Genomic DNA, 25,258 nt, shown 5'->3' on the forward strand with positions numbered 1-25,258 from the left:
ACACATATTTAAACATAATTTGTATCGATCTAATCGACGTCGAATTTTGTGAATAATACCAGAGGATCCTGAAAGCCTGAATAGAATCGATTTTCTTATAAGTCTCTGCCACCATAGAGTAAGAAATGACTAGCTTTCATGTGATTTTTTTGGATTTAAAAGCTTCTTAGAACAATTTAATAATGTAAAAATTTGGAGTTACTAATAAAATATTTGTCCACCGATTGATATCACAAATTTTAGTGCTGCACGTAATTCAAGTGGTAATTTTTTCAATTCATTGGAAAATACTTGGCCTCGAATTGATATAATAAATTTTAATGCTGCTCGTAAATTAGATGGATTTTTTTTCAATTGATTTAGCTTTTCGAATCAAATAAGAAGAATGAGGTATCGGTTTCTAAGTTTTTTTTATGGATGGTATATTAAATTGGTAAATAAAAGATGCATCTGAGTTCACTTGGAAATGAACCAAATCACATTCAAATATACTGTGACGTTGTGGCAGAGCCGCAACGCCCCGCGTCGTGGGGGAATCCACCACACCGCTCACTCACTTTTGAAGCGTCAAAAATCGCTATATTTTTCTGGTATTTTCAACCAATTGCGCATCATACCATTTTCTTATGTTACTTTAATTATTCATTATTCTGCATCGCCATTACTATTAGCCATAAGTTCTTCGGCCGTTTTGGCACTCGCTCGCAATTGTCTACTCGTGAAATTCACCGACTACAATCCCCCTTTCCCCCTGAACGAGAGTCCCCGTCGAGTCCCGTCCCAAGCAATCCACTCCCACTTATAAAAAGCCCCCTCCCCGAATCCCGAGAGGCTGAAACATCGGATAAAGGCTATTAGAACCGAGTCATGGGACCGATCAACATCATCGAATGTCTTCTCGAAGGAATTGTCTCCAACTCGAGAAAATCATCGCACGAGTTCCCTGGCGTCGAGGTTCCGAGCTATAGCAGAGTTAACTCCGGCCGGTACGCATCAGCCCCGCTGTTATCATGAACTAGTCAACCGAAAATTCGCGCGCAAGGCCGAGCTACGTCCAGGTGGCGCCATCGATCGAGTCGGCTGATAACAGCGCCGCGCCGTCAAGCAATCAATCGCCAATCGATAGCCCTCGTCGTTAGCCCTTTTCCTTCCTCACCCTCCCTCGTCACCGAGTCGCTACTCCTGCGCGAGATAAAAGAGTCCGATTGGATGATCATCGGCGCGCGCAAGGATCAATAATCGATAATTTATGTGCAACGAGGAAGAACGACGAGCGAGCACCGAGATCGAACACTTCCATCACGACCCCGGCGTGCGTGCCACGGCCCAGTTTCCCGTACTTTCAATCTTACTGGTAGTTTTTTGTTCGACTCCAGTTATTGTATTCCGACGACCACCGGCTTGATGCTGGAGATCATCGAAGTAATTGTGAGCACGAGAAATCGTACGACGTTCTATCCCAACGCCAAGTAAGTCGTTTTCACTCTCCAAACGCCGCGACGAAAAACACGTGGTCGTTCCGCCATTTTTCGTCGGGGCGCGTGTCTTAATTTCGCCGGCCACCTTTTTCACGGTCGAATTTTCCCCGAGCCCTTCTGGCTCGTGATCGCTTCTCCCCTTGTTACTACTTGTCTTTGGAATTGTTCTTTCTGCGTTAAATGCGAGTGAGTGCTGTGGTGCTAGTATTAAGCCCCTTTTTCGCGTGATCTACTCCCCCCCCCCCCCCCCGCCCCTAGCCCACAGGTTTTGTCGTCGAGTCGCGTATCGTATTTCGTCGAATCACTATTGTAATTGTTTCTTTTTATCGTTTGCAACCTCACGGGTATATGTAAGACGCCTGAGCGACAGGTGCCCATCGACCCAAACAAACCCGTAGTAATTGAGTCCTCTGTTTTTAACATTCGAGATCCGCAGAGATCGACCCGATTTATTTTTGTTACATTTTGTATAAAACTAACTGGCGCCCAAATTGGTGAAGTAAAGCCTATTTTTTGTTATCATTTTTCCTATTAAATATTGGTTCCTTATTTATTTCATTTTATTCCCCATTTTTATTGCTAACCATTTCAGCCAGCAGTGACGAAAAACCCCGTCACAATACTTAAAAATTTGGGTTTTCGCATGATTTGTTTATTTTTTTTCATTTATTGCAGATGGCAACAAGAAAGTTCTGTACATGAGGTTGGGACTGGACGTGACGAACTATTATCTTTGACCAGTCATGTGGCAAGAGATATTCTTGATGTGTTGCTGGCTCGCTCTGTTAACGGACTCACAATCTTCTTCACGTAAGATATTTTGGAGTAAAATTTTCATAATGTAAGTTCAATACTGAAATCAGGAAAAAGTCGCGAAGACAAACTCGGACACAGTGGGTTAAAAACGCTTGTGACACTTATCATGCTATAAAAAATTAGAGAATAACTATTACCGTAAAACTTATAAATAGTCACTTATAACATACATTATGCCCAAAGCATTTCTTTTCTTATCTCCGCTATAGCAATAGCATCACTACTGTTGACTTGAAGTGCAACTAGTGGAGCATTTTCAATACACAGCAAACTGTGAATTTCAGTTATTGCCGAATTGTATTTCAGTTTATTAACATTTCAACAAATTTAAATTTGGCACGATAACAAGATTTTCCCGGGAAGGTACGATCTGTCCCTTCTCGGCTCACTCACCTCGTCTCACGCTATTCTCCGGCTACGAGTATAGACTGGGCGCCAGGTACGAAGTACCATTGAATTAATCGACTCGATTTTGTCGATCCTCGCGATGGTAAGGCAACGCAAAATTAGAGCTTAGAGGGCACGAGGGAAACGAGTGACCGAGGATGTTCCGACTACTCAGCTCATCTGAGATATAAAAGGTAGAGGGGGGGATCCTTGAGGCAATGTGGCAATTACGAAACACAAAAAAATAACCAACAACAAAATATAAGATTCAAAACAATATGCACCATTTATTAACAATTTAGTCGAGGAAAACAAATTATACAAAGAGAAAAATATGAGATTGCGCCAATCAGTTTTAAACAGAATAATAGTTCGGAAAACAATATTTTGATTCGCCATTTAACAAAATAATAACTTGGAGAAATGATATTTTCGATTCGCCATCGCGTTGGCCCTAATTACAGGTAGGTAACTAAAACGTCGCAAATGGCCTACCCGAGTAAGCACGGTCACTATAGGTAATAGGTAATAGGTAATAGGTAACTGTTATGACAGAAATTGTAACGGATTGAGCACTACGGCAGGGGAGGCAACAAAGTGAACATTGTAAAACAATCCCAGGTAGATTACGCGGGTGTCGTAGATAGCGCAAAGGCGGTAATCGACACCAGGTAATTCTCTACCCAATAATGCATCCGCGAGCTATTCTACACCACGGCGACAAAGATTACGAAAGATGGCGTTCCGCGATCCTGAACAACACACGAGCGCAACGCGAACGGCAAAAGATAGGCGAGAATACAATCGGCGACGGAAAATAACATAATTTTACAATAGAATATTTCGAAAAAGGTAACAGAAAATACGTCGATCGTTAAAGGTAGCAAATATTACAATAGAATATCAAAAGAGAGGTGCGATACAAAAGAAACGAAAGAAAAATATTGAGAAACAAAGGCTAGACTAACCGCCGTACATTCCGAACGCGATAATGAGAGCGAGAGAGATACAGCAAAAACATCGCGCGGCGAGCGCCCTTGCTAGAGCCCTCGACACGTGCAGGAAGAGAGAGAGACAAAAGATAACTTGAACTTTACTGCGCGTACTACGCGGCGTTTTACCAAAACTCAAATGAATACCCTAGGAAAAAAAAGGTTGGGATAAGAACATTGATGGTCCCTCGTTTGCTGATAATTCCATCCATAAGAAAAACTTTAAAAAAAATTTTTTTTTAATGTAAAAAAAATTATTTTATAAAAAGAATACAGAACATTTCGAAAAAAATTTCACAAATATTGAAAAAACATTATGTCTAAAAAAAAACTAATCTCTATCTATTATTTAAAGTGTCAAAAGAATCAAGTAACAAGTAAAATATAAAAAACCGGAACATCACGCTTGAAATAATTTTGGAAACCGATGCCTCATTCTTCTTATTTTATTCAAACAGCTAAATTAATTTAAAAACTTCCATTTAATTTACGTGCAGCATTAAAATTTATTATATCAATTCGAGGCCAAGTATTTTCTAATCATTAAAATTTATGATATCAATCGAAGGACAAGTAATTTATGAGTAACTCCAAATTTCAACATTATGGAATTGTTCTAAGAAGCTTTTAAATCCAAAAAAATCACATGCAAGCTAGTCATTTTTTACTCTATGGTGGTAGAGACTTATAAGAAATTCGATTCTTTGCAGACCTTCAGGAGCGTCTGATATTATTCACAATATTCGGCGTCGATTGGATCGATACGAATTATGTTCAAATATGAGTTAAAAGTACTTGTCCGGCCCATCACTTTCCATTAAAATTGTTTATTCAAATAAAAATTCCCCTGGGGAAAAAAAGATTGGGACAAGTACATTGACGGTCCCTTGTTTCCTGATCATATCACGAAAAATGTGAAAAAAATTCCATAAAATAAATTATCAAACCAACTGTAAAGAATTTCAAAAAAACATTTAAAAAAAATTCACAAATCCTGAAAGAACATTACATGAAAAAAAATACTAATCTGTGATTATTTTTTTAAGTGTCAAAAAAATCAAATAAAACGTAAGAAATGAAAAAACGAAAAATCAATTGAAAAAAATGTCTCTTTAAGTTACGTCCAGCATTAAAACTTACGATATCAATTCGAGGCCTAGTATTTAATGATAATTCAGAATATTCATTCCTACGGGTACAATCAGGAACTTGAGAAAGTTCTTATGAATCAAAGAAGTTACCATTTGAGTTACGTGTAGCACTTAATTTTATGATATCAATCGGAGGACAAGTGTTTTATTAGTAATTCCGAGTTTTAACATTATGAAATAGCTCTAAGAAGCGTTTAAATAAAAAAAAATTACATCAAAGGTATAGTAATTTGTTACACTATGATGGCAGAGACTTGGAAGAAAATCGATTCTTCTCAGACTTTCAGGATTTCCTGGTATTATTCACAAGATTCGACGTCGAATTGAGATCGGTACAAATTATATTTGTACCGGGCGATTACGATAGATATAGCCAACTTCACAATTGTTTTCCGAAAGTTCGTCAAACGACACGTGATTAAGAGCACCGGCAAGTGCCAAAGAAAACGGGAAAATTATCAAAGAAAAAGGTAATATTTTGTCACAAAAGTTGTTAAAAAAATATCTTAACAAGGATTCGTAAATTATTAGAAAAAACGCGTCAACACAAACGGTCCCCATAATTGAGCGAAGAAACTTTGCGATGCAGACCGAGAGTATGGGCGTCAGGGAGGCGGTCGACAGGGATGCCGGCGTCGTGGAAGTCGAGAGATTCGTAACCAAAAGGGAAGGAGCGACGCAGAACAAAAAAGCACGACAATCCACCGATGGTCCAACGGTGCCACCCAAAAACAAGGCAACCCAAGTTTTCATGTGGCAACTCATGCAAATAGACATCGACCGTAATTAGGATCCTGACAAAATGGGTGTACTTCCGAAAAGCGCATACCCCCGATCGATCTGAAGTTTGGTATACTAATGTATTTTGACCTCCTAATCACGAATATCATAACGAAAATTGGCGCAAACGCCATTTTGAATATGAAAATCGAAAAAAACCTCGTTTCGTTCAGTGTGCCTAATCAGAGAACATAGATTTACATGGAACAACAGGGCCCATGTTAGCTTTTGGCATGGAAACTGTAGTTCCATTCATGGGCTGTAGAGCGCACAGCGACGTATCCATGTGTTTAACACATTCAAAGCGTCAGTTGACCGCCCCCCTCTTATATATCGCTGCTAAGGAAGCCATAGCATCCGAGAGATTACCGGTTCATATACTCATGTTGAAAGAAATTTTTTTTGCCCTAATTTTTTTTTTAATGATATTTATGAATATTTGGAAATTATATTGATAACTATAGCTCTTGCGACCACAGTTACTATTTCATAAAACTTCAACATATTAAGCGGCCCGGATAAGCCAGTAGAATTTTCTGCCGCTTAGGGATCAGAAGTTTATATGGTATAGTGGTTCGATGTCGCTCTCATAAGGTTGGAGATAGTAGTTCAAATCCAGATTGGTCGTGTTTTTTTTTCCATCAAAGACAGTTTTTTTTAAATTATAGCCGGAACTAAACAAATTCAATTGATTTTGTTGAATGGTTGAATTATTGTTTTTGATTTTTTATGCAAAAAAATGACTGCAACATGTTAAATGTTTTAACAGCATTGAGACCCCAAGCGTGGGGTCCATAACTTATGGGTGCGAGCAAGAGGGCAATAGTACCCCAAGCATGGCTGAACGCTTGGGTACGAGAAAGCGCGCGTTATGACCCCAGCGTCAGTGTATGCGTGCTCACGTATATTGAACAGCGCCGCGGTGGCCGGGGTCAGTACTAAGCGGACCCCAGCCAAATGCGCCCATATGGCCTGTTGTTCCATGTAAATCTATGTTCTCTGGTAGAGTCTCGGGACAAGTACATTGACAGCCCTGACGTCTGCTGGCCCGAGGCTCTCGCCGAGACTATACTTTCTCTGAATAAAACGATTCGCGGTGGTGGGGGTAAAATTGGCATGTGATTTTCTTTAATAGCGAAGCTCATGAGTTATGTACGGCTTTGAAAATTGAACTTTAAGCTAATTAAGAAGTTCTCTGTCGAATGAGCCCAAAATCAGCATTCTCGGTGGCGTATTTGCTGAAAAAAAACTTTGCACGGGCTCAAGATTATGCAAAAGTTACTGACACATCACGAGTTTGACGTATACGTATACGCGTTTTGACGTAATTAGTGGTAGTAGAGTTGTGCCTTTACGCATTCTGATTGGCTCAACGATGTCGGCTCCTCCAGCTACTAGGCCGACCGCGGGTGGAGCTCAAGAGTTAGAAGGCCTAAAATAGCGAACAGGCATTCTGTATATCTATATATGCGTTATACAGCATGCCTGTTCGCCATTTTAAGCCTTCTAACTTTTGAGTCTTACCCCGACCGCGCTCAGACTCCGTGAATATTTATAACCACAAAAAAAAACTTAAAAACCGATGCCTCATTCTTTTTATTTGATTCGAAAAGCTAAATCAATTGAAAAAAAATCTATGGTGGCAAAGACTTATAAGAAAATCGATTCTTTTCAGACTTTCAGGAGCTTCTGATATTATTCACAATATTCGACGTCGATTGAATCGATACAAATTATGTTTAAATATGTGTTAAAAGTACTTGTCCGGCCCATCATTTTTCGTTTAAATTGTTTATCCTAATAAAAATCAGGGCTTGTCTAGAACTGATAAGTCACAAGTATTCATACAGAAGGAATTGAGAGAATTATCTTCAAGTAATTGTTACTTAATTGCACTAATTTAATAAAAAACGGAAACAAAATGTTTCGCAATATACAAGGGATATTATTGTGCATCGATAAATGAAAAAAATTTTACATAATATATATGTTCTAGCTTCCAAAATAACTCTCCAGTTTATATTCAATAACGGCAATTTTTACTTCCCACTTATTCTTCCAGCGAACGAACTCCATTCGGAATAAGAACTAACTTACACTATTATTCAGAATATTGAATTAATAATGAATCGCACTTCAACAAATTTTTAACCAGATTCTGCCGTACAATTTCGTTTTTTATGATTGATTTTTTATTGAATGAATAGTGATGGGCCGGACAAGTACTTTTAACACATATTTAAACATAATTTGTATCGATCCAATCGACGTCGAATTTTGTGAATAATACCAGAGGATCCTGAATGTCTGAATGGAATCGATTTTCTTATAATTCTCTGCCACCATAGAGTAAGAAATGACTAGCTTTCATGTGATTTTTTTGGATTTAAAAGCTTCTTAGAAGAATTTAATACTGTCAAAATTTGGAGTTACTAATAAAATACTGTAACGAAACGCTCTTGCCGACCTGGCCTGAACGCCGCCACGCGTCGGTTCGAGCAACCTTAATAATAAGGAGCAGGTATGAAGGAAACGCGGACACCGTTAATTTTGTGAAAATAATAAAATAATCGATTTTATTCAATTTTGATCGATATTTAACAAAAACAAAGAAGATTTAGCACTTTGGCTCGCGGAAAATAAAATTTGTATTTGATTTTAATATTGTCTTGCTTTGTTTAATCGGATCTGGCGAGAAAAAGACCCGAAAGACCTGAAAACGTTGCAAATTCTCTGTCTGAGATAATTTTAATTTCTCAATTTTCGAATTTTAATTGTACAAAAATGATAATTAGGAATAAAACGATTTTAAAATTAATGGTCGCGTTCGTTCTAGTCTCTCGACACGCCTCGAGTTTAAAAACCTCTCGATTCAATGCTTCGAGCTATTATTCGTTTGACGCGGTTTTTCCGATGTCCTGTTACGCTTGTTTTCTCTAAAAAAAAAAATATAAATGAATCCAAGAGGATCTCTTCGCTTTTACAATTTTTCAATTTTGTTTTGACTCGATATAATTTTAACTCGATCTATCGCCTCTTGGATTTTTTTCTAAATGGGTCTAGATCTCCCTACCTGGACCACCTCGGACAATGTTTTTCAAACGTGAATTTAATTTTTGATAATAAGATGAATTTTTAATTCTCCTCAACAATACGAAAGAAATAAAACGTTAAAAGGTAGGATGCAAACCACGGGCTATGGGATAGAAACGTCACCGAATCCCTCCGAGAGTCCGTGCATTTACAGGGTAGAGGTAACCCTCCGTCCACGTGTTATGGGATCGAGACGTCACCGAGTCGATCCGAGAACTCCGTGCAACGGAAAGCCGGAAATTTTTTAGAGGTTAGGTGTGGACCCTGGATTATGGGATTGAGACGTCGCCGAGTCGCTCCGAGAATCCAGGCATCCAAGAAAATAGGCAATTCACCGTCCACGGGCTATGGGATCGAGACGTCGCCGAGTCGATCCGAGAGTCCGCGCTACGGGAACCCCAAAGATTTTGAGGATAGGTGTAGTATTGCTGAGGCTGATGTACTGAGAGAGGTCCGAGTTGATTCTTTAGCCAGGGAGAACTGTCTGCCGAATGAGTCGCGCAGCGCTTCTTATACCCGTGTCCCCACCATAAAATTCTGGAGCGCCGAGAATCTCCGTTTTCGCTTGGTTCTGCGCACCTTTCTATTACGCCTACTCTGGTTGGCCCGTTGCCATGATTCACGCTCGCCCGTTGGTCGAGCGGGCTAACATACGATGCGCGGACTACCGCTTTTTATGATTTACAGCTTATTCCGATGTTAAACAATAAAAACTTCAATTTGATCAATTATTACTCAATTTCTTCTTTAATTTGGCATTGTTATTTGTTTTAATATGATTCGTAAAATTATAATTCGCTAAAAGTCACGTACGCGTCCTATAGCCCATCGACGCTCTCCCCGCGCATGCGTCGTAGTCGCTTTTTACATTTTTCATTGTGATCAGTTTTTATGTTATTAATTTGACTTGTGATCATTTTTCTTCAATTCGTGTTATTTTTCTGAAAATTTTGATCATATTCACGTGCTCGGGCGACTTAAAATAAAAAAATACAAAAAGAATTAATCTCGATAAAATATAGCGCGGCGAAGTTCAGAGCGGCGCCGGTAGACCCGCTCGGGCTCATGCCTACCGGCCTAAGATGGCCGCCACCTGTCAACAACGACGAGCGTGGTCGCCGCGATGTTTTGTCCGCGATCTAAAGATCGCGGAGTTTCGTTCGTTTCGACGGGCTCGGGCCGTCGCGCGTGTGTTTCGCTACAATACTTGTCCACCGATTGATATCATAAATTTTAGTGCTGCACGTAATTCAAGTGGTAATTTTTTCAATTCATTAGAAAATACTTGGCCTCGAATTGATATAATAAATTTTAATGCTGCTCGTAAATTAGATGGATTTTTTTTCAATTGATTTAGCTTTTCGAATCAAATAAAAAGAATGAGGCATCGGTTTTTAAGTTTTTTTTTGTGGATGGAATTATCAGCAAACACGACACCATCAATGTACTTGTCCCTACCTTTTTTTCCCCAGGGGAAGTTTATGGTTTGATATCACGTCTATTTTTCTCGAAAGTTCCTTATTTACATTTTAATGAATATATAATTTTAATTTAAATTTCTATGAATTATTTACGATTTACTGCTTATAACGTTGGTTTCCACGAAAAAAGACCTATTTTTCGTCAAAATTGTACTGGAAATATTTCGTCACGGGTCTATCCTTGGACTTTGGCGATTTTTTTCTTTGTACTCTAATAAGTTTTGTCAATTAGGAACCCAAGAGCATGGTGGAAAGCGGGTTGGAGGCCGAGATATGATTTTGGCTTGTAACATCTGATTCGTCAAAAAAAGACCGCACAATCAGTATACTAGTGAAGAATATTATACACAAATGCTGTAGGATTGTAATATATTTGATATTTTCTTATGGTTCGAAATCATTTTCGTTGTGTGACTTAAGAAGTTTTGTTTACATTTTTTGTGGTATAATGCGAAAACTGGCGACCATCAATGTAGTTGTCCAATTTTTTTTTCTCCGACAGAGGATTTTTACGGCTTGATATCAAATCGTTTTTCTGTGGTATAGTTCTAAACGACAAAAAATATTCTTAAATAAGATTTTCTAAAGTTCTCCAATGTTTCTATTGTGATATTTAAAAATAATTTCTCCAATGATTTTCGTCAAGTTTTGTACAATTTATAACAGTTTGATATTCTTCGAATGTTTGAAGTGATACTCTCAATTTTTCAACCATTTATAACGGTGTCCATAATTTTGTGGGATGAAAATCATTTTCCATAAGGTTTTTCAATATTTTGTATCATTGTGGAATTTTCCCTCGTCATTTATAAATTTTGTTTTTAATAGTTTTGATGAAATCATTGTGAATAAAGAAAATATGAAGATTTTTCAATGAAATGAATTTTTCGATTGATTTTCCTTAAAATTTGACAGAAGGAGAAAGAAAAAAATGTATATAATGTTCACCAAGTCCACCAGAATTCGCAATTTTCACATATGTCTATTGAATTCTAATGCTAGCAATTTTTATTTCATTAAAAAACGTGTTTCCAAGGACTTTTTAAAGCAATCTTTTTCATTCATATTATCATACGCAGAAATAGAAAGTTGACGGACCCACGTCGATGCACAAAATTTTTTAATCTCTGCATGTAGCCACCAAGGTTCAACCGGACAAAAGATAAACTATGAAGTGCGTCAAGACCAATAGAATTGCTTATTTATTAATATGTCCATTGCATTTTGAAAACATAACTCCTTATGTCATTCATAAACAGGCCATTGTTGAATTTTTGTAACATTCATCATAATTTTTTATTATTGATTATTATTTATAATCCATATCCAAATCCTATAATTCATGCATAATTTTAATTATTTGTAGATATCCATATTCCATAATCACAAATAGGAAGTACTAATATCTGGCATGCATGTCAATACACAGAATTTTCCAAGTTTGCAAGTATCCGCTGCGATTTATTCATCTAAATTTTGATACAGATAGAAAAAATTACCACCGATTCATAAAATTTATTATGCCAAAACTAAAAGGAAAAAAGTCAGTACACTTAAAAGTGAACAGAACTCATAATTGTTTCATGTATCTTCGTTCATATATTACAGTTGGAACCAAAAAGTGAAAAGATTGGCACACCTACCGCTTCGCAGGAATAGAAGTTCATAGGTATTCGCTGCATACCAGTAATACAAACTTTGGTGCTATGGGGCTAAAAACTTCAAAATTACCTGAACCACATTTTTGAAACTTATTATGGCATATTCAAGAAATAAAGTGACAGATACGCTGCATGCTGAAGTAAATCAAATAGTGTAATTCAGTATGTCTCCATGGTTATACACAGACAAAATATTTGATCACATCCAAAAATGATTACGCGTAGGACTCACACACATGAATTTTTCAATCCATAATGCCAATCGTAAACATGGTCTGGAAATACTCAATATACATGTCGCTTCATCATGTTGTCAAACTTAAGAGGTGTTCATTGCATTTCAAAGATACAAATTTTGATATCACGAAAAATAAGCAACCAATGACTCATTGAAATAAATTTCCAAATTCATCGTGCAACAATTCAAGTGAATATCTATGTATTTACATGGCCCAAAGATTTTTTAAAACTTGGGTTTATAAACAAGCAATCATGAAAACTTCTTGTTATGAATTTTCCAATTTATTGAACGCAATATATGAGGAAATGGAAATACGAATGTCACTCGAATTGTCTAGAGAATATGAATAGTAATTGGTATGGATATACTGTAAGCTAAGGAGAGATGGGAAAAAGGGCCCGGTGAACACAGCCAAACGAAATGAAAAAAAATATGACAACAATACATTGAATTAGACACATTTACTTCACCAAAGTTTTTCAAAATTTATTTGCATTCATTTACATACAACCACGCATATTTTTTCTATAATGTAATAAACACAACATAAAATTTCTGTTTTGAAAGAACGTTTGAGAGGTTATAACCCCTAGGGAAAAAAAGGTTGGGACAAGTACATTGATGATCCCTTGTTTCTGGATGACATAGAAAAAATATTCAAATCCAGGAAAACAATTCTATGGAAACAAAAAACGAAAAATTGAAAAGTTCAAAAAATTCAACAAAAATTAAAAACAATCGAAAAAAATTCTATAAAGAAAAACTAAAAAATTTTCAAACAAAATCATAAATATTAAACAAATTGAAAAATGTACTATCCAAGTTACATGCAATATAAAAATGTATGATATCAATTGAAGGCCAAGTTTTTATTGATCATTTGGAATATTTACCCAACAAATCAGAAACTTTGATTGAAAAAATGACGTTTTATGCATAGGAGTCACTAATCATTCATAATAATTATTTTCGAGGAAAAACAAGCTCATAAAGCAAAAGTTATAAAGAAAGTTACGTGCAGTACTAAAATTTATTATATCCATTCGAGGCCAAGTATTTATCAGTAATTCAAAATATAATCTCCAGCAACAAATAAGTGTTGAGAATCCTCATCGGGCTCAGAACGTTTCATTGAAATTACTAAAAAATTAATAGAAATAAAAAATTGCAGAATCTTCCTTTTGAATAATAAGAACGATGGCAACCTTTTTTTTAAACCAGAACATATGAAAATCGGTAAAAACTCACATGAAAGTCATTCGTTACTTCAAGAAGGTACAGACTTTGAAAAATCGATTCCCCTCCAACTTTCAGGATCGCCTGGTGTTATTCACAACATTCAACTTCGATTGGATCGGTACAAATTATGTTCAAATACGTCTTAAACGTACTTGTCCAGCCCATCACTTTTTATTCGAATTGCTCATTCGAAAAAAAAATCAGGGCTCTTCTATGATCACAAATATAATAAAATTTATAGAAATAAAAAGAACATCTCCAAGTAATTTGAACTTGACTGTTCTCAAGTTCGTATTGCAATAATAGCAATTTCCACTTCACATTCCCTTCAGTGAACACATACCATTCGGTAGGAACCAATGAAAATGATAAATAAGTCTAATTACAAGAAATTTTTGAATCTACTCAGCATTGTAATGTTTTTTTTTTCGATAGTCACGCACACATTTTGATAAATATCACGAGTAAAGTATGACACGCGCGATTCCTGGAATTCCCGGAGAAAAATGATTCTGTTGTGAATGATAAGTCCATATAATATAAATAGATTGATGAATTTCGTCTTTGATTTTAGTTTCATTTCAACAAGAGCGATTCCTGTAATTCGAAGGAAAATTATTTTTTTCGGCAATTACTGTTCCTTAATATTAACATATGGATTAACTTCGTTTTTGATTTTTTTTTTGGAATGAGCAATTCGAATAAAAAGTGATGGGCTGGACAAGTACGTTTAAGACGTATTTGAACATAATTTGTACCGATCCAATCGAAGTTGAATGTTGTGAATAACACCAGGCGATCCTGAAAGTTGGAGGGGAATCGATTTTTCAAAGTCTGTACCTTCTTGAAGTAACGAATGACTTTCATGTGAGTTTTTACCGATTTTCATATGTTCTGGTTTAAAAAAAAGGTTGCCATCGTTCTTATTATTCAAAATGAAGATTCTGCAATTTTTTATTTCTATTAATTTTTTAGTAATTTCAATGAAACGTTCTGAGTCCGATGAGGATTCTCAACACTTATTTGTTGCTGGAGATTATATTTTGAATTACTGATAAATACTTGGCCTCGAATGGATATAATAAATTTTAGTACTGCACGTAACTTTCTTTATAACTTTTGCTTTATGAGCTTGTTTTTCCTCGAAAATAATTATTATGAATGATTAGTGACTCCTATGCATAAAACGTCATTTTTTCAATCAAAGTTTCTGATTTGTTGGGTAAATATTCCAAATGATCAATAAAAACTTGGCCTTCAATTGATATCATACATTTTTATATTGCATGTAACTTGGATAGTACATTTTTCAATTTGTTTAATATTTATGATTTTGTTTGAAAATTTTTTAGTTTTTCTTTATAGAATTTTTTTCGATTGTTTTTAATTTTTGTTGAATTTTTTGAACTTTTCAATTTTTCGTTTTTTGTTTCCATAGAATTGTTTTCCTGGATTTGAATATTTTTTCTATGTCATCCAGAAACAAGGGATCATCAATGTACTTGTCCCAACCTTTTTTTCCCTAGGGGAATTTTGGGGTTTGATATCACGTTTTTTTTTCTCGACTTCCTCGATTTCGTTTTGACGGCTATAGAATTTAAGTTCCAATTTTCATGTGTTTTTTTGTTAGTATGTTTTTTAAGATTATTATTTTGTTTGAGCATTTTCAAAGATTTTAAACACTCTCGATAATGATATGATACTGTGAACTATTTCCCGCACCACCGCAGGGGTAGAGTTCCAGGCGCGTTCTTTTTACGTCACTTTATGTCCATTAGGAACCCAAGTACATGGGGAAATTCTCTTAAATGGGGAAATGGGCTCTTAAGAAAGTTGAGGCATTAGAATGAAAATGATGTCGTTGCTTTCAAACCGATTGAATCTTATAAAGGGAAGTGTAAAAAAAATCAGTTAAATTTTCAGACATGTTAAAAGCGTCGTTGCTGAGAAAAATCAATAACAATTTGGGCCAAATAAAATGTAATCGTATGGAAGTTAAGAAACATTCAGTAATATCTCCGTTAAAAATGATACTAAAAATATAAAATTTTTTGGGCAACATGAGCAAGACTTGCTGAATAATGTCAATTTTTTTCAGATTTATTAGGAGATTTTCTGAGATTATATTAATAATAATCTGTTTCCCGTGCAGTTTTTGGAGGCTAGGATCGTCACCGTTCGTGTTTTCGACTGAGCTTTCACCAGTTTTTCGTCTTTTTTCCCCCAACTTTTCTTTAAAGTAATATTGCCGAACTGTAAACTGGCCTAACTTTTGAAAGGTACAGATCATAACTTTTGGGTAAAAAGAATGACTGTACAGCCTCAACTTCCTTAACGTCGGATTCCGAGAAAATACCCTATTTTTCGTCAAAATTGTACTGAAAATATTTCGTCACAAGTCTGTACTTGGACTTGAGCGATTTTTTCCCTTGTACTCTAATATGTTATGCTCGTTGGGGATCCAAGAGCACGGAGGAATGCGCGTTGGAGGCCGAGATATGATTTTCGGTTTATCACTGTGGTTTCGACGAAAAAAGACTTATTTTTCGTAAAATTTGATGTAAAAAATTATCGGCACAGATCTATCCCTAGACTTAAGCGATTTTTGACGAAAAATAAATAAAATTCAAAACAAATCCAACAGAATTGGCAATTTTAAGGTATTATATCGTAGGAATGAATATGCTGAATTATCTTTAAATACCTGGCCTCGAATTGATATCATAAGTTTAAATGCTGGATGTAACTTAGATGGAAATTTCTTTCAATTTATTTGAAAAAAACTTTTTTTTATTTGTTGTTTTTTTATAGCTTATGTTTTATTTGATTTTTTTGACACTTTAAAAAATAATTACAGATTTGTATTTTTTTGATGTAATGTTTTTTCAGGATTTGTGATTTTTTTTTATACGTTTTGTTGAAATTCTTACAGTTGGTTTGATAATTTTTTTATGGAATTGTTTTTCCACATTTTTCGTAATATGATCAGGAAACAAGGGACCATCAATGCACTTGTCCCAACCTTTTTTCCCTAGGGGAATTTTTGATATTCTGTATCAGATCTTTTTTCTCAAAAGTTCGGTAATCTTGTTTTTCGGATTACATTAAGCTGAGCTAACCATGTACAATCACGCTGGGTTAAAAAAGAAATAAAAACTATATACTCTACGTTCAGAAAATTGAAAATTTTATAGAACCAATCTTTTAATTATTCACTTTGCTTTTAAATATTCACATGCGATACAAAAGTACTCGTCACATCCATATATTCTTGTATGTCCTTACTTATCTGTTTTGCAAAATTAAGAAAAACAATTGACTATTAGTAGGCAAGAAAAAGTTGTAATAGTAAAAAATTCTCTTTTATCTCATGTAACTTGCTGTTTATGAACTCAAGAACAAATATCAACAGAGTGTGGAATGCGAAATTGAAACATTGGTCGATTTATCGAGGAATACTATGTCATGTATGCTAGAATAAATTGAATTTTTGCAAATAATCTCTTTCTTATTGTTTTCAAATAATAAATCGAAAGCCGTATTTTGATAAATAATTATAGTCAACAATTTAAACCCTAGATATTTGTTTCGTGTGTCCAATGCTTGAAATTCAATTGAAAACTCTTATTAACGTTGAAAATACCGCGATGATCTGTATATTAGTGGATAAATCATTCACTAATACTGCCGGATTTTAATGTATTTGAATATTTTTCACGGTTTAAAATAATTTTAATTGCGAAATTTGATAATTTTTGTTTACATTTTTCGTGGTATAATGCGAAAACGGGCGATCATCAATGTACTCCCTAACGGATGTAACGATTGGTCAAAAAAAGTACAATCCGCTAGGGCTTGTTCAAATTTTTTTTCTCCGAGGGAGGATTTTTGCGGCTTGATATCCAATCTTTTTTCTGTGGTAGTTCTAAATTTTCAAATAAGGTTTTCGAAAATTTTCCGCTGTTTCTATTATGATAATCGAAAATAATTTATCCAATGATTTTCGTTAAGTTTTCTGCAACTTATAACAGTTTGATATTCTTCGAATGTTTGATGTTTCCTCATGTTTCCCTCATGATGATGGTGATGATGATGATGAAACACGATGATCCCCTCATATTTCATCGATTCCGAATGTGTCCACAATTTTGTGGGATTAAAACTATTTTCCGTAACGTTTATGAATATTTTGTATTATTGAGGAATTTCCCCCCCTCATTTATGAATTTTATTTTCAATTTTTTTAATCAAATCGTTGTGAATAAAAAAGATATGAAAATTTTTCAATGAAACGAATTTTTTGATTGATTTTCCGTAAAATTTGACAGAAAGAGAGAGAGAAAAAATATATATAATGCTCACCAAGTCCACCAGGAAACTTCCAATGACTTTTTGACGCATTCTTTTCTATTCACAGTATCATACCCAGAGATATCAAGTTGATGTACACATGTCGATGTATAAAATGTTTAAACTCTGCATGTAGCGACTGAGTTCCTCCAATCAGAGAAATGAAAAGTATTGAGTGTGTCAGGACCAACAGATTTGCTTATTTTTTAATATATTGTAACGGTACTCTTTTGTGTTAGACCACCCCGTTACGCGTAGATTCGAGCTTCTTATAGAGTAAAGGAGCAGGCGTGAAAGAAAAACAAAAGTGAGAGGAAAGATCTGTGAAGAAACAAAAAGTTTATTCAAAAATGTTGTTTTATGAGTAGTGTACAAAAGAGAATTTTGGTTCACGCAAAGGGACTTTTCCTTATTGCTTTTGGTATTTTTCTTTTATAAAAAATATGATCGCACGCTAATGACTTGATTTCGCCTTTAAAGATTGATTTCGCCTTTCAAACAACAATTTTCACAATTACGGATAAATTTCGCAAATACTGAATTTGGTTTTGGAATTAAAGAATTAACTTTAGCAAATTAAAGAATTAACTTTCGCAAATTAAAGAATTAATTTCGCAAATTAAAGAATAAATTTCGCCAATTAAAGAAGTGATTTCGCAAATTAAAGAATTGATTTCGCAAATTAAGGAATTGATTTCGAGTTTTGCAATTCAATTATTCAATTCTCGCAATTAAATTTTAATTTCGCACGCAGTTTAGAATTTTATGATTTCATACAAAAGTCAAGTAGATCTTAATTGTTTGCCTTAAACGTTGGCACCTATCAACCGGAATTCAGTCCACCCAGGAATCTTAAGGCAGAACGGACCCGAACTGCCCCCGCCCTCCTGGCATGAAAGGAAGGATTCCCCCAAGAATCTTGTGACCGAACGGAGCCGAACGGTCACCGCCCTCTTGGCAGGAAAAGGATGGGTAATCTGGCAGAAATCTTGGTCCAGAACGAAATCGAACTGTCCCCGCCCTTCTGGTCAGATCGGTGCCCCAGAGTGGAAATCTTGAACCCAAACGGAGCCGAATGGGGCCTGCCCTTCCAAACTGGGTCGGTGGTAGTCTACGTTTTGCAAGGCGGATTCTGAGTTACGAAGTCAGAATCGGCTGGAGATATTGCGTATGCGGATCTGAGTTGCTCAGTCGCAGATCGGCGTGCGTAAGCGAGTCAAGCGTGACGAGGGCAAGACTGGCTGCCGAGACTCGCTCTCGATGCCTTTTTATACTTGGCCGATACAACAACGCGAAATAATCATAATAAATTGGCGGGCTCGTGAGATTTCTGATTCGCTCGCTTATTAAGATCTCGAACCTTCGTTTCGTGTTAAAATTCCTAATTGGCTAATTTTATCCTCGGTGTGCTTTGCTATTGGTGTTTTAATTGCGACCAATCGTAAATTTTTGTTTTAATGAGCTGCGCTTGTGCGACAATTCACAATCGCCAATGGAAACTTCACGATTTTCCCATTGGTTATTTGAGAAATTTGCCTATTGGCTGAATTCTTTGATTGGCTTTTACGAGCCTGTTCGCAGTGACGCGCGAAACCTATTTAAATTTGAAATAATTGCTTTGAAATGATTTGATAATTTTTGTTATGTTTTCAAATGAATTTGCTCTGAAATTGCCATAGGTTAGTTCGCATGGAAATTCTTTATACATTTCAGTCTTTTGTCATTAAAGAGAACTGAATTATTTAATGAAAATTATTGAAAATTGGTTCTTCTGGTGATCTACGTGGCGCGGGTCGATAAGCGAGCCCGTACGCTGGCGCCTCACGTTGAGTGATACGCGTATCGCTAATTGCCGTCGGTAAGGCCGCATGCTCTATGATCTAGTTCGTCTCAATATATCTATTTTGAAAACATAAATTCTTATGCCAATCATAAATGGGCCACCGCTGACTTTTTGTACCATTTTGAATTATTTATTATTTATGTATTACCATATTCTATAATTTTTTAATAATTTTCATAATTTATATTATGCCAATCATAAATGGGCCACCGCTGACTTTTTGTACCATTTTGAATTATTTATTATTTATGTATTACCATATTCTATAATTTTTTAATAATTTTCATAATTTATATATCAAGAGACTCGGTAGAGTCTCGGGACAAGTACATTGACAGCCCTGTCGTCTGCTGGCCCGAGACTCTCGCCGAGACTATACTTTCTCTGAATAAAACGATTCGCCGTGGTGGGGGTAAAATTGGCATGTGATTTTATTGAATTACGAAGCTCAGGAGCCATTTAACAACTTGAAAATTGAAGTTTACGCCAATTGAGTAATTCTCTTTCGATTCCGCCCTAAATCAGCATGATCGGTGGCGTATTTGCTGAGAAAAAACTTTGCACGGGCTCAAGATTATGCAAAAGTTACCAACACATTCAAGAATTTATGCGTCTGTATTTATAAACACCATCAAAGGCACTTTGATGCTCTCGAGTTTCTGATTCGTTGGATCTGACGACATCCATTCTTAGACGTTGTGATTGGTTGTTGAAATTAGTTGTTGATGATTGGAAATCTGACGTCAACTTCAGAACGTAGCACACGGCGCAGCACAGCTGGTAACAGCAGTCATAAATTCGACCGATATACATATAATATGTACAAACCATGTGTCAGTTTTTGATCGTATGAACAGAGTTTCGACATTACGAAGTGCGTGCGGGATCAATAAAAAAATAATTTTCGTCATCTAAAGAAGTGCATATTACTATTTATTTTGTTATTTGTGATATATTAAACCGGTATCAAAGCGGCCGCGTAAATGTAGTCTGTGATGTGTGTATGAAAAAGAATATAAAAAATGCGTGATGCATATATGTCAACGAAACTTTTCAAGATTTCATTATTTCGTTCGATTGGAAATAAGTGTTAACTGAAATAATCCTTCAATTAAACCAGAGTACGAGAAATATTGTCCAGTGTGAATATATTGTCAGTGGCGTGGTTATATATCATGTGTACATAGGTTATATATACGAATAAATAGAACAAAAATACACGCAACTGTTAGAATGATATTAGAAACTTTAATTGAATAAATGTTTTCTAATTTATTATTTCTTGTGTCGTCATTATTTTTAAATATCCCCATATTTTGCTTGATATTCAGTTTGGCTCTGCCCTCTCCGATCCTTGTTTTCACCCGCTCAGTTTGCAGCGGATCGATTCATATTATTAATTCGTTCCCTAATATGTGTTCTATGATTTTCTACTCCTTCATGATGATTGTGGTAACATGATTTGAGAGGTTTCTAACCATGATCTTGAATTGCACATTTTGTAAATCAGATTTTCAAAAAAAAATCTGGTCTTGGTATAGTGTGTAGTTATTCTTTTCCTATTAGGTCTGTCGAGTGATAAATTTGGAAACTTTTCCAGAAAGCCTTTGGATGCTTTTTTTGCTAATGATATGAAAAGTCGTATCTTAGGAATGAGGTATGCAAACACAAATTTTGATAACAAAACTTATAGAATGCCATGTATGTTGAGTATTTCCACTTTGCAAACTACAACTATGGAATTATTATAAAAAAAATTCATTCCGATAAGTCTACTGTTGCTCAGTTTTGGATGCGATCAAATATGATGCCTACCAACATCCCCAGAAACTTACAGAATTGCTGAATGCAATGTGCGCTATGTCATTTTAATGTAACATCATGACTTTTGACAACTTTTCATTATAATGCTGTAGATTCGGATCATTAAAATACTGCAAAAATCTGCAAACTATACAATTTAAATACTGTGCCATTCATTTTACATTTTGACTCTAACTGTAACATCTATATGAAGTAAAAAATTGATTATAAAAGTCTTCAGTTGCTCATTTATGGATAGATTTGAAATTGCTGTCTTCGAAGCTCATTGCGCACATACATTGAACCGCAGCAGATACCTGCGAACTCTGAAATTTCTGTGGATAAATATATATGCGACGGATCACCCCTTATCTTTGATTATGGTAATATGTAAGGGAACTTGGTTCGGCAAGTTTTTAAGTGTTCCTTTTCAAATAGTATTGAAGTTTGTATGACTGATATACAGCGAATACTTCCAAACATTGATATTTCTGTGTTGCAGCATGTGTGCCAATCATTCAAATCATTTACTCCAACCGTATCATGTAATCTAGAAAATTCATCACAAAAGTCTTCCGCTTTTCTAAATACTTCAATTTTCCTTTTTCTACTCCATTGTGAGTTTTCGAATTTCTAAATTCATTTCTGAATTGTCCTGAAATGGTTTTCCTCCAAAACCAATGCAGATACCTTAAACGTCTTTGACTACTGTTGCTTTGTTGAATTAAGTTCGCTTAGTTTTTTTTGCTGCTTTGAGTTCTGGCATAATAAATGTTAGAAGTTTTCGGGTACTTTTTTACAGCAACTATCAAACTGTGGATAATTAGACCACAGCCGCCACTTGCAAACTTTAGAAATATATTTCATTGAGGGCACGTTTTGGATGAAATGAAATCTCTAGATTCAGAATGCAAAAGCGACATTTAAAGTGGGCAAATCTGTTGGATTTTTCGTGTCTTGAATTTGATCTATCTTTCATTTGAATTTTGAAGAAAAGGGATAAATAAAATCTGTTCTATTAAGGAAATCTTTACATCAGTTCTTTCTTGGTATGAAGACTTGGAAAAAATCGCCAAAAGCCAAGGACAGACAGGTGACGAAATATTTTCAGTACAATTTTGACGAAAAATAGATCTTTTGTCGCGGAAACCAACGTGCCGAAATATTTCCAGTACAATTTTGACGAAAAATAGGTCCTTTTTCGTGGAAACCAACGTTATAAGCCGAAAATCATATCTCGGCCCCCAACCCGCTTTCTACCATTCTCTTGGGTTCCCAATAAGCATAGCAAATTAGAGTAGAAGAAAAAAAATAGCCCAACTCCATGGACAGACCTGTGACGGAATATTTTCTGTACAATGTTGACGAGAAATTTGTTGTTTTTCGTGGAAACCAACGTTATAGGCCGAAAATCATATCTCGGCCCGCAACACACTTTTCTCCATGCTCTTGGGTTCCGAATAGACGAAACATATTAGAGTACAAGGAAAAAAATCGCCAAAGTCCAAAGACAGACCTGTGACGAAATATTTCCAGTACAATTTTAACGAAAAATAGATCTTATTTCGTGGAAACCAACGTTATAAGCCGAAAACCATATTATGGCCCACAACACGCATTTCTTCATGCTCTTGGATTCCCAATAGACAAAACATGTTAGAAGACAAGGAGAAAAATCACCAAAGTCCAAGACCAAACCAGTGCCGAAATATTTTCAGTACAATTTTGAAGAAAAATTGGTCTTTTACGTGGAAACCAACATTATAAACCGAAATTCATTTCTCGGGCCTCATCCCGGATTCCTCCATGCTGTTGAGTTTCTAATAGGCATAACATATTAGAGTATAAGGAAAAAAATCGCCAAAGTTCAAGGGCAGACTTGTGACGGAATATTTTCACTACAATTTTTACGAAAAATTGGTCTTTTATGGTGGAAACCAACTTTATAAGCCGAACATCATACCTAGGGAAAATAAGATTGGGAAAAGTACATTGATGGTCCCTTATTTGCTGATAATTTCATGAAAAAGATTATCCCATAAAAAATGTTCGTATGAGAATGGAATCTATAAAAATGTACTAAGCAAATAATTCATAGAAATTTATACTAAAATCCTATAACCATCATAACATAAAGGAGGAACTTTTGAGAAAAAAGGCGTGATATCAAACCATAAACTTCCCCTAGGGAAAAAAAGGTTGGGACAAGTACATTGATGGTCTCTTGTTTCTGGATGGCATAGAAAAAAAATTTAGAAACAGGAAAAAAATTCTATAAAAATAATAAACGAAAAATTGAAAAGTTCAAAAAAATTCAACAAAAATAAAAAACAATCGAAAAAATTCTGTAAAGAAAAATAAAAAATTTTCAAAAAAATTCATAAATATTGGACAAATTGAAAAATAAACTATCCAAGTTACATGCAGTATAAAAATGTATGATATCAATTGTTGGCCAAGTTTTTATTGATAATTTGAAATATTTATCGAACAAATCGGAAACTTTAATTGATATTCATGATAATTATTTTCAAGAAAAAAGTTAATGAAAAAAAGTCATAACGGAAGTTACGTGCAGTACTAAAATGAATTATATCAATTCGAGGTCAAGTATTTATCAGTTATTCGAAATATAATCTCCGGCGACAAATGAGCGTTGAGAATCCTTGTCGGGCTCACAACGTTTTATCAAAATTACTAAAAAATTAATGGAAATAAAATCATTAAAAATTCACATGAAAGTCATTCGTTACTTCAACAAGGTACACACTTTAAAGAATCGATTCCCCTCCGACTTTCAGGATCCCCTGGTATTATTCACAACATTCAACTTCGATTGGATCGGTACAAATTATGTTCAAATACGTCTTAAACGTACTTGTCCGGCCCATCACTTTTTATTCAAATTGCTCATTCGAAAACAAATCAAAAACGAAGTTAATGCATGTGTTAATATTAAGAAACAGTAATTCCCGAGAAAATAATTTTTCTTCGAATCGCTCTTGTCAAAATGAAACGAAAATGAAAGATAAAGTTGATTAATCTATTTATATTATATGGTGTCATAATTCACAACAAAATCATTTTTCTCCAAATTCCAGGAATCCACGTGTCGTACTCGACTAGTGATATTTTTCAAAATGTGTACGTGACTATAGAAAAAAAAAACATTTCATGGCTGAGTAGGTTCGAAAATTTCTAGTAATGTGCCTGGATATTTCTCATTTTCATCTAGAGTCGCGGTAGCGACTCTGAGACAAGTACATTTATGTATGACGAGTCGCTTCCAGAGAGTCTTTACCGGAGCGAGAGTGTTTTTCAGCTGTTTTCGATAACACTCAAAATTTATTTCTTTAATAACTGAATAATTACAGTATTCCAAAGAATCCTGCAAGATGACGTATTTTTTATTTTTTTTTATCTTTCGATCGCGACCTCTACGAACTCTGTAGCTTAACGCATTGAAAAGATATTAATTATTTATTTTTTAATTTCATCAAAAAATGTTGCATTTTTTCGCACACATTTTTGATGTTTATTTGTTTTTTCTTTAGTGACAAATCTGGTGCCATAATACATTTTATATATCTATATATTTTTTTCTGGTGTCATAATACAAATTGTATACCTATATATTTCCATGAATCTGTTCATGCTTCAAAAATTTGGAAAGTGACAGTTCCCCGTTGTATTCAAAATTTAAGCTGTCAATTTCACGAAATGTTATCGAATCATTCAGAGATTAAAGGATACCACATGTTCGTTTTACCAAGAAATCTGAGTCACGTATTGTGGCCGAATCTTTTTTTTAATGTTCTTTTAGTCGGTGTGATGCTATCGTTTAATGTTCTTTTAGTAGGTATGATGCTATCGAGTAAATCGTTGGATTGGGCTTTTTTTTACTCGTGTTTATCGTTGATGATAAGCATTGGAGTGAATTTAA

General features: G+C 35.2%; 1 protein-coding gene across 1 annotated transcript in view; it reads left to right on the forward strand.

The window, feature by feature from the left end:
* The window catches only part of LOC122411878 (titin homolog), a 1,333,995-nt gene that overhangs the window by 258,291 nt on the left and 1,050,446 nt on the right, over positions 1 to 25,258 (forward strand). Inside the window, exon 2 of the mRNA XM_043420958.1 lies at positions 2,154 to 2,288. Coding sequence (XP_043276893.1) covers positions 2,222 to 2,288 — 67 coding nt within the window. The 5' untranslated portion in view covers positions 2,154 to 2,221. The remainder of the gene's footprint in view (positions 1 to 2,153; positions 2,289 to 25,258) is intronic.

The sequence above is a fragment of the Venturia canescens genome, chromosome 6, assembly GCF_019457755.1.
Source record: "Venturia canescens isolate UGA chromosome 6, ASM1945775v1, whole genome shotgun sequence".
Classification (NCBI taxonomy): domain Eukaryota; kingdom Metazoa; phylum Arthropoda; class Insecta; order Hymenoptera; family Ichneumonidae; genus Venturia; species Venturia canescens.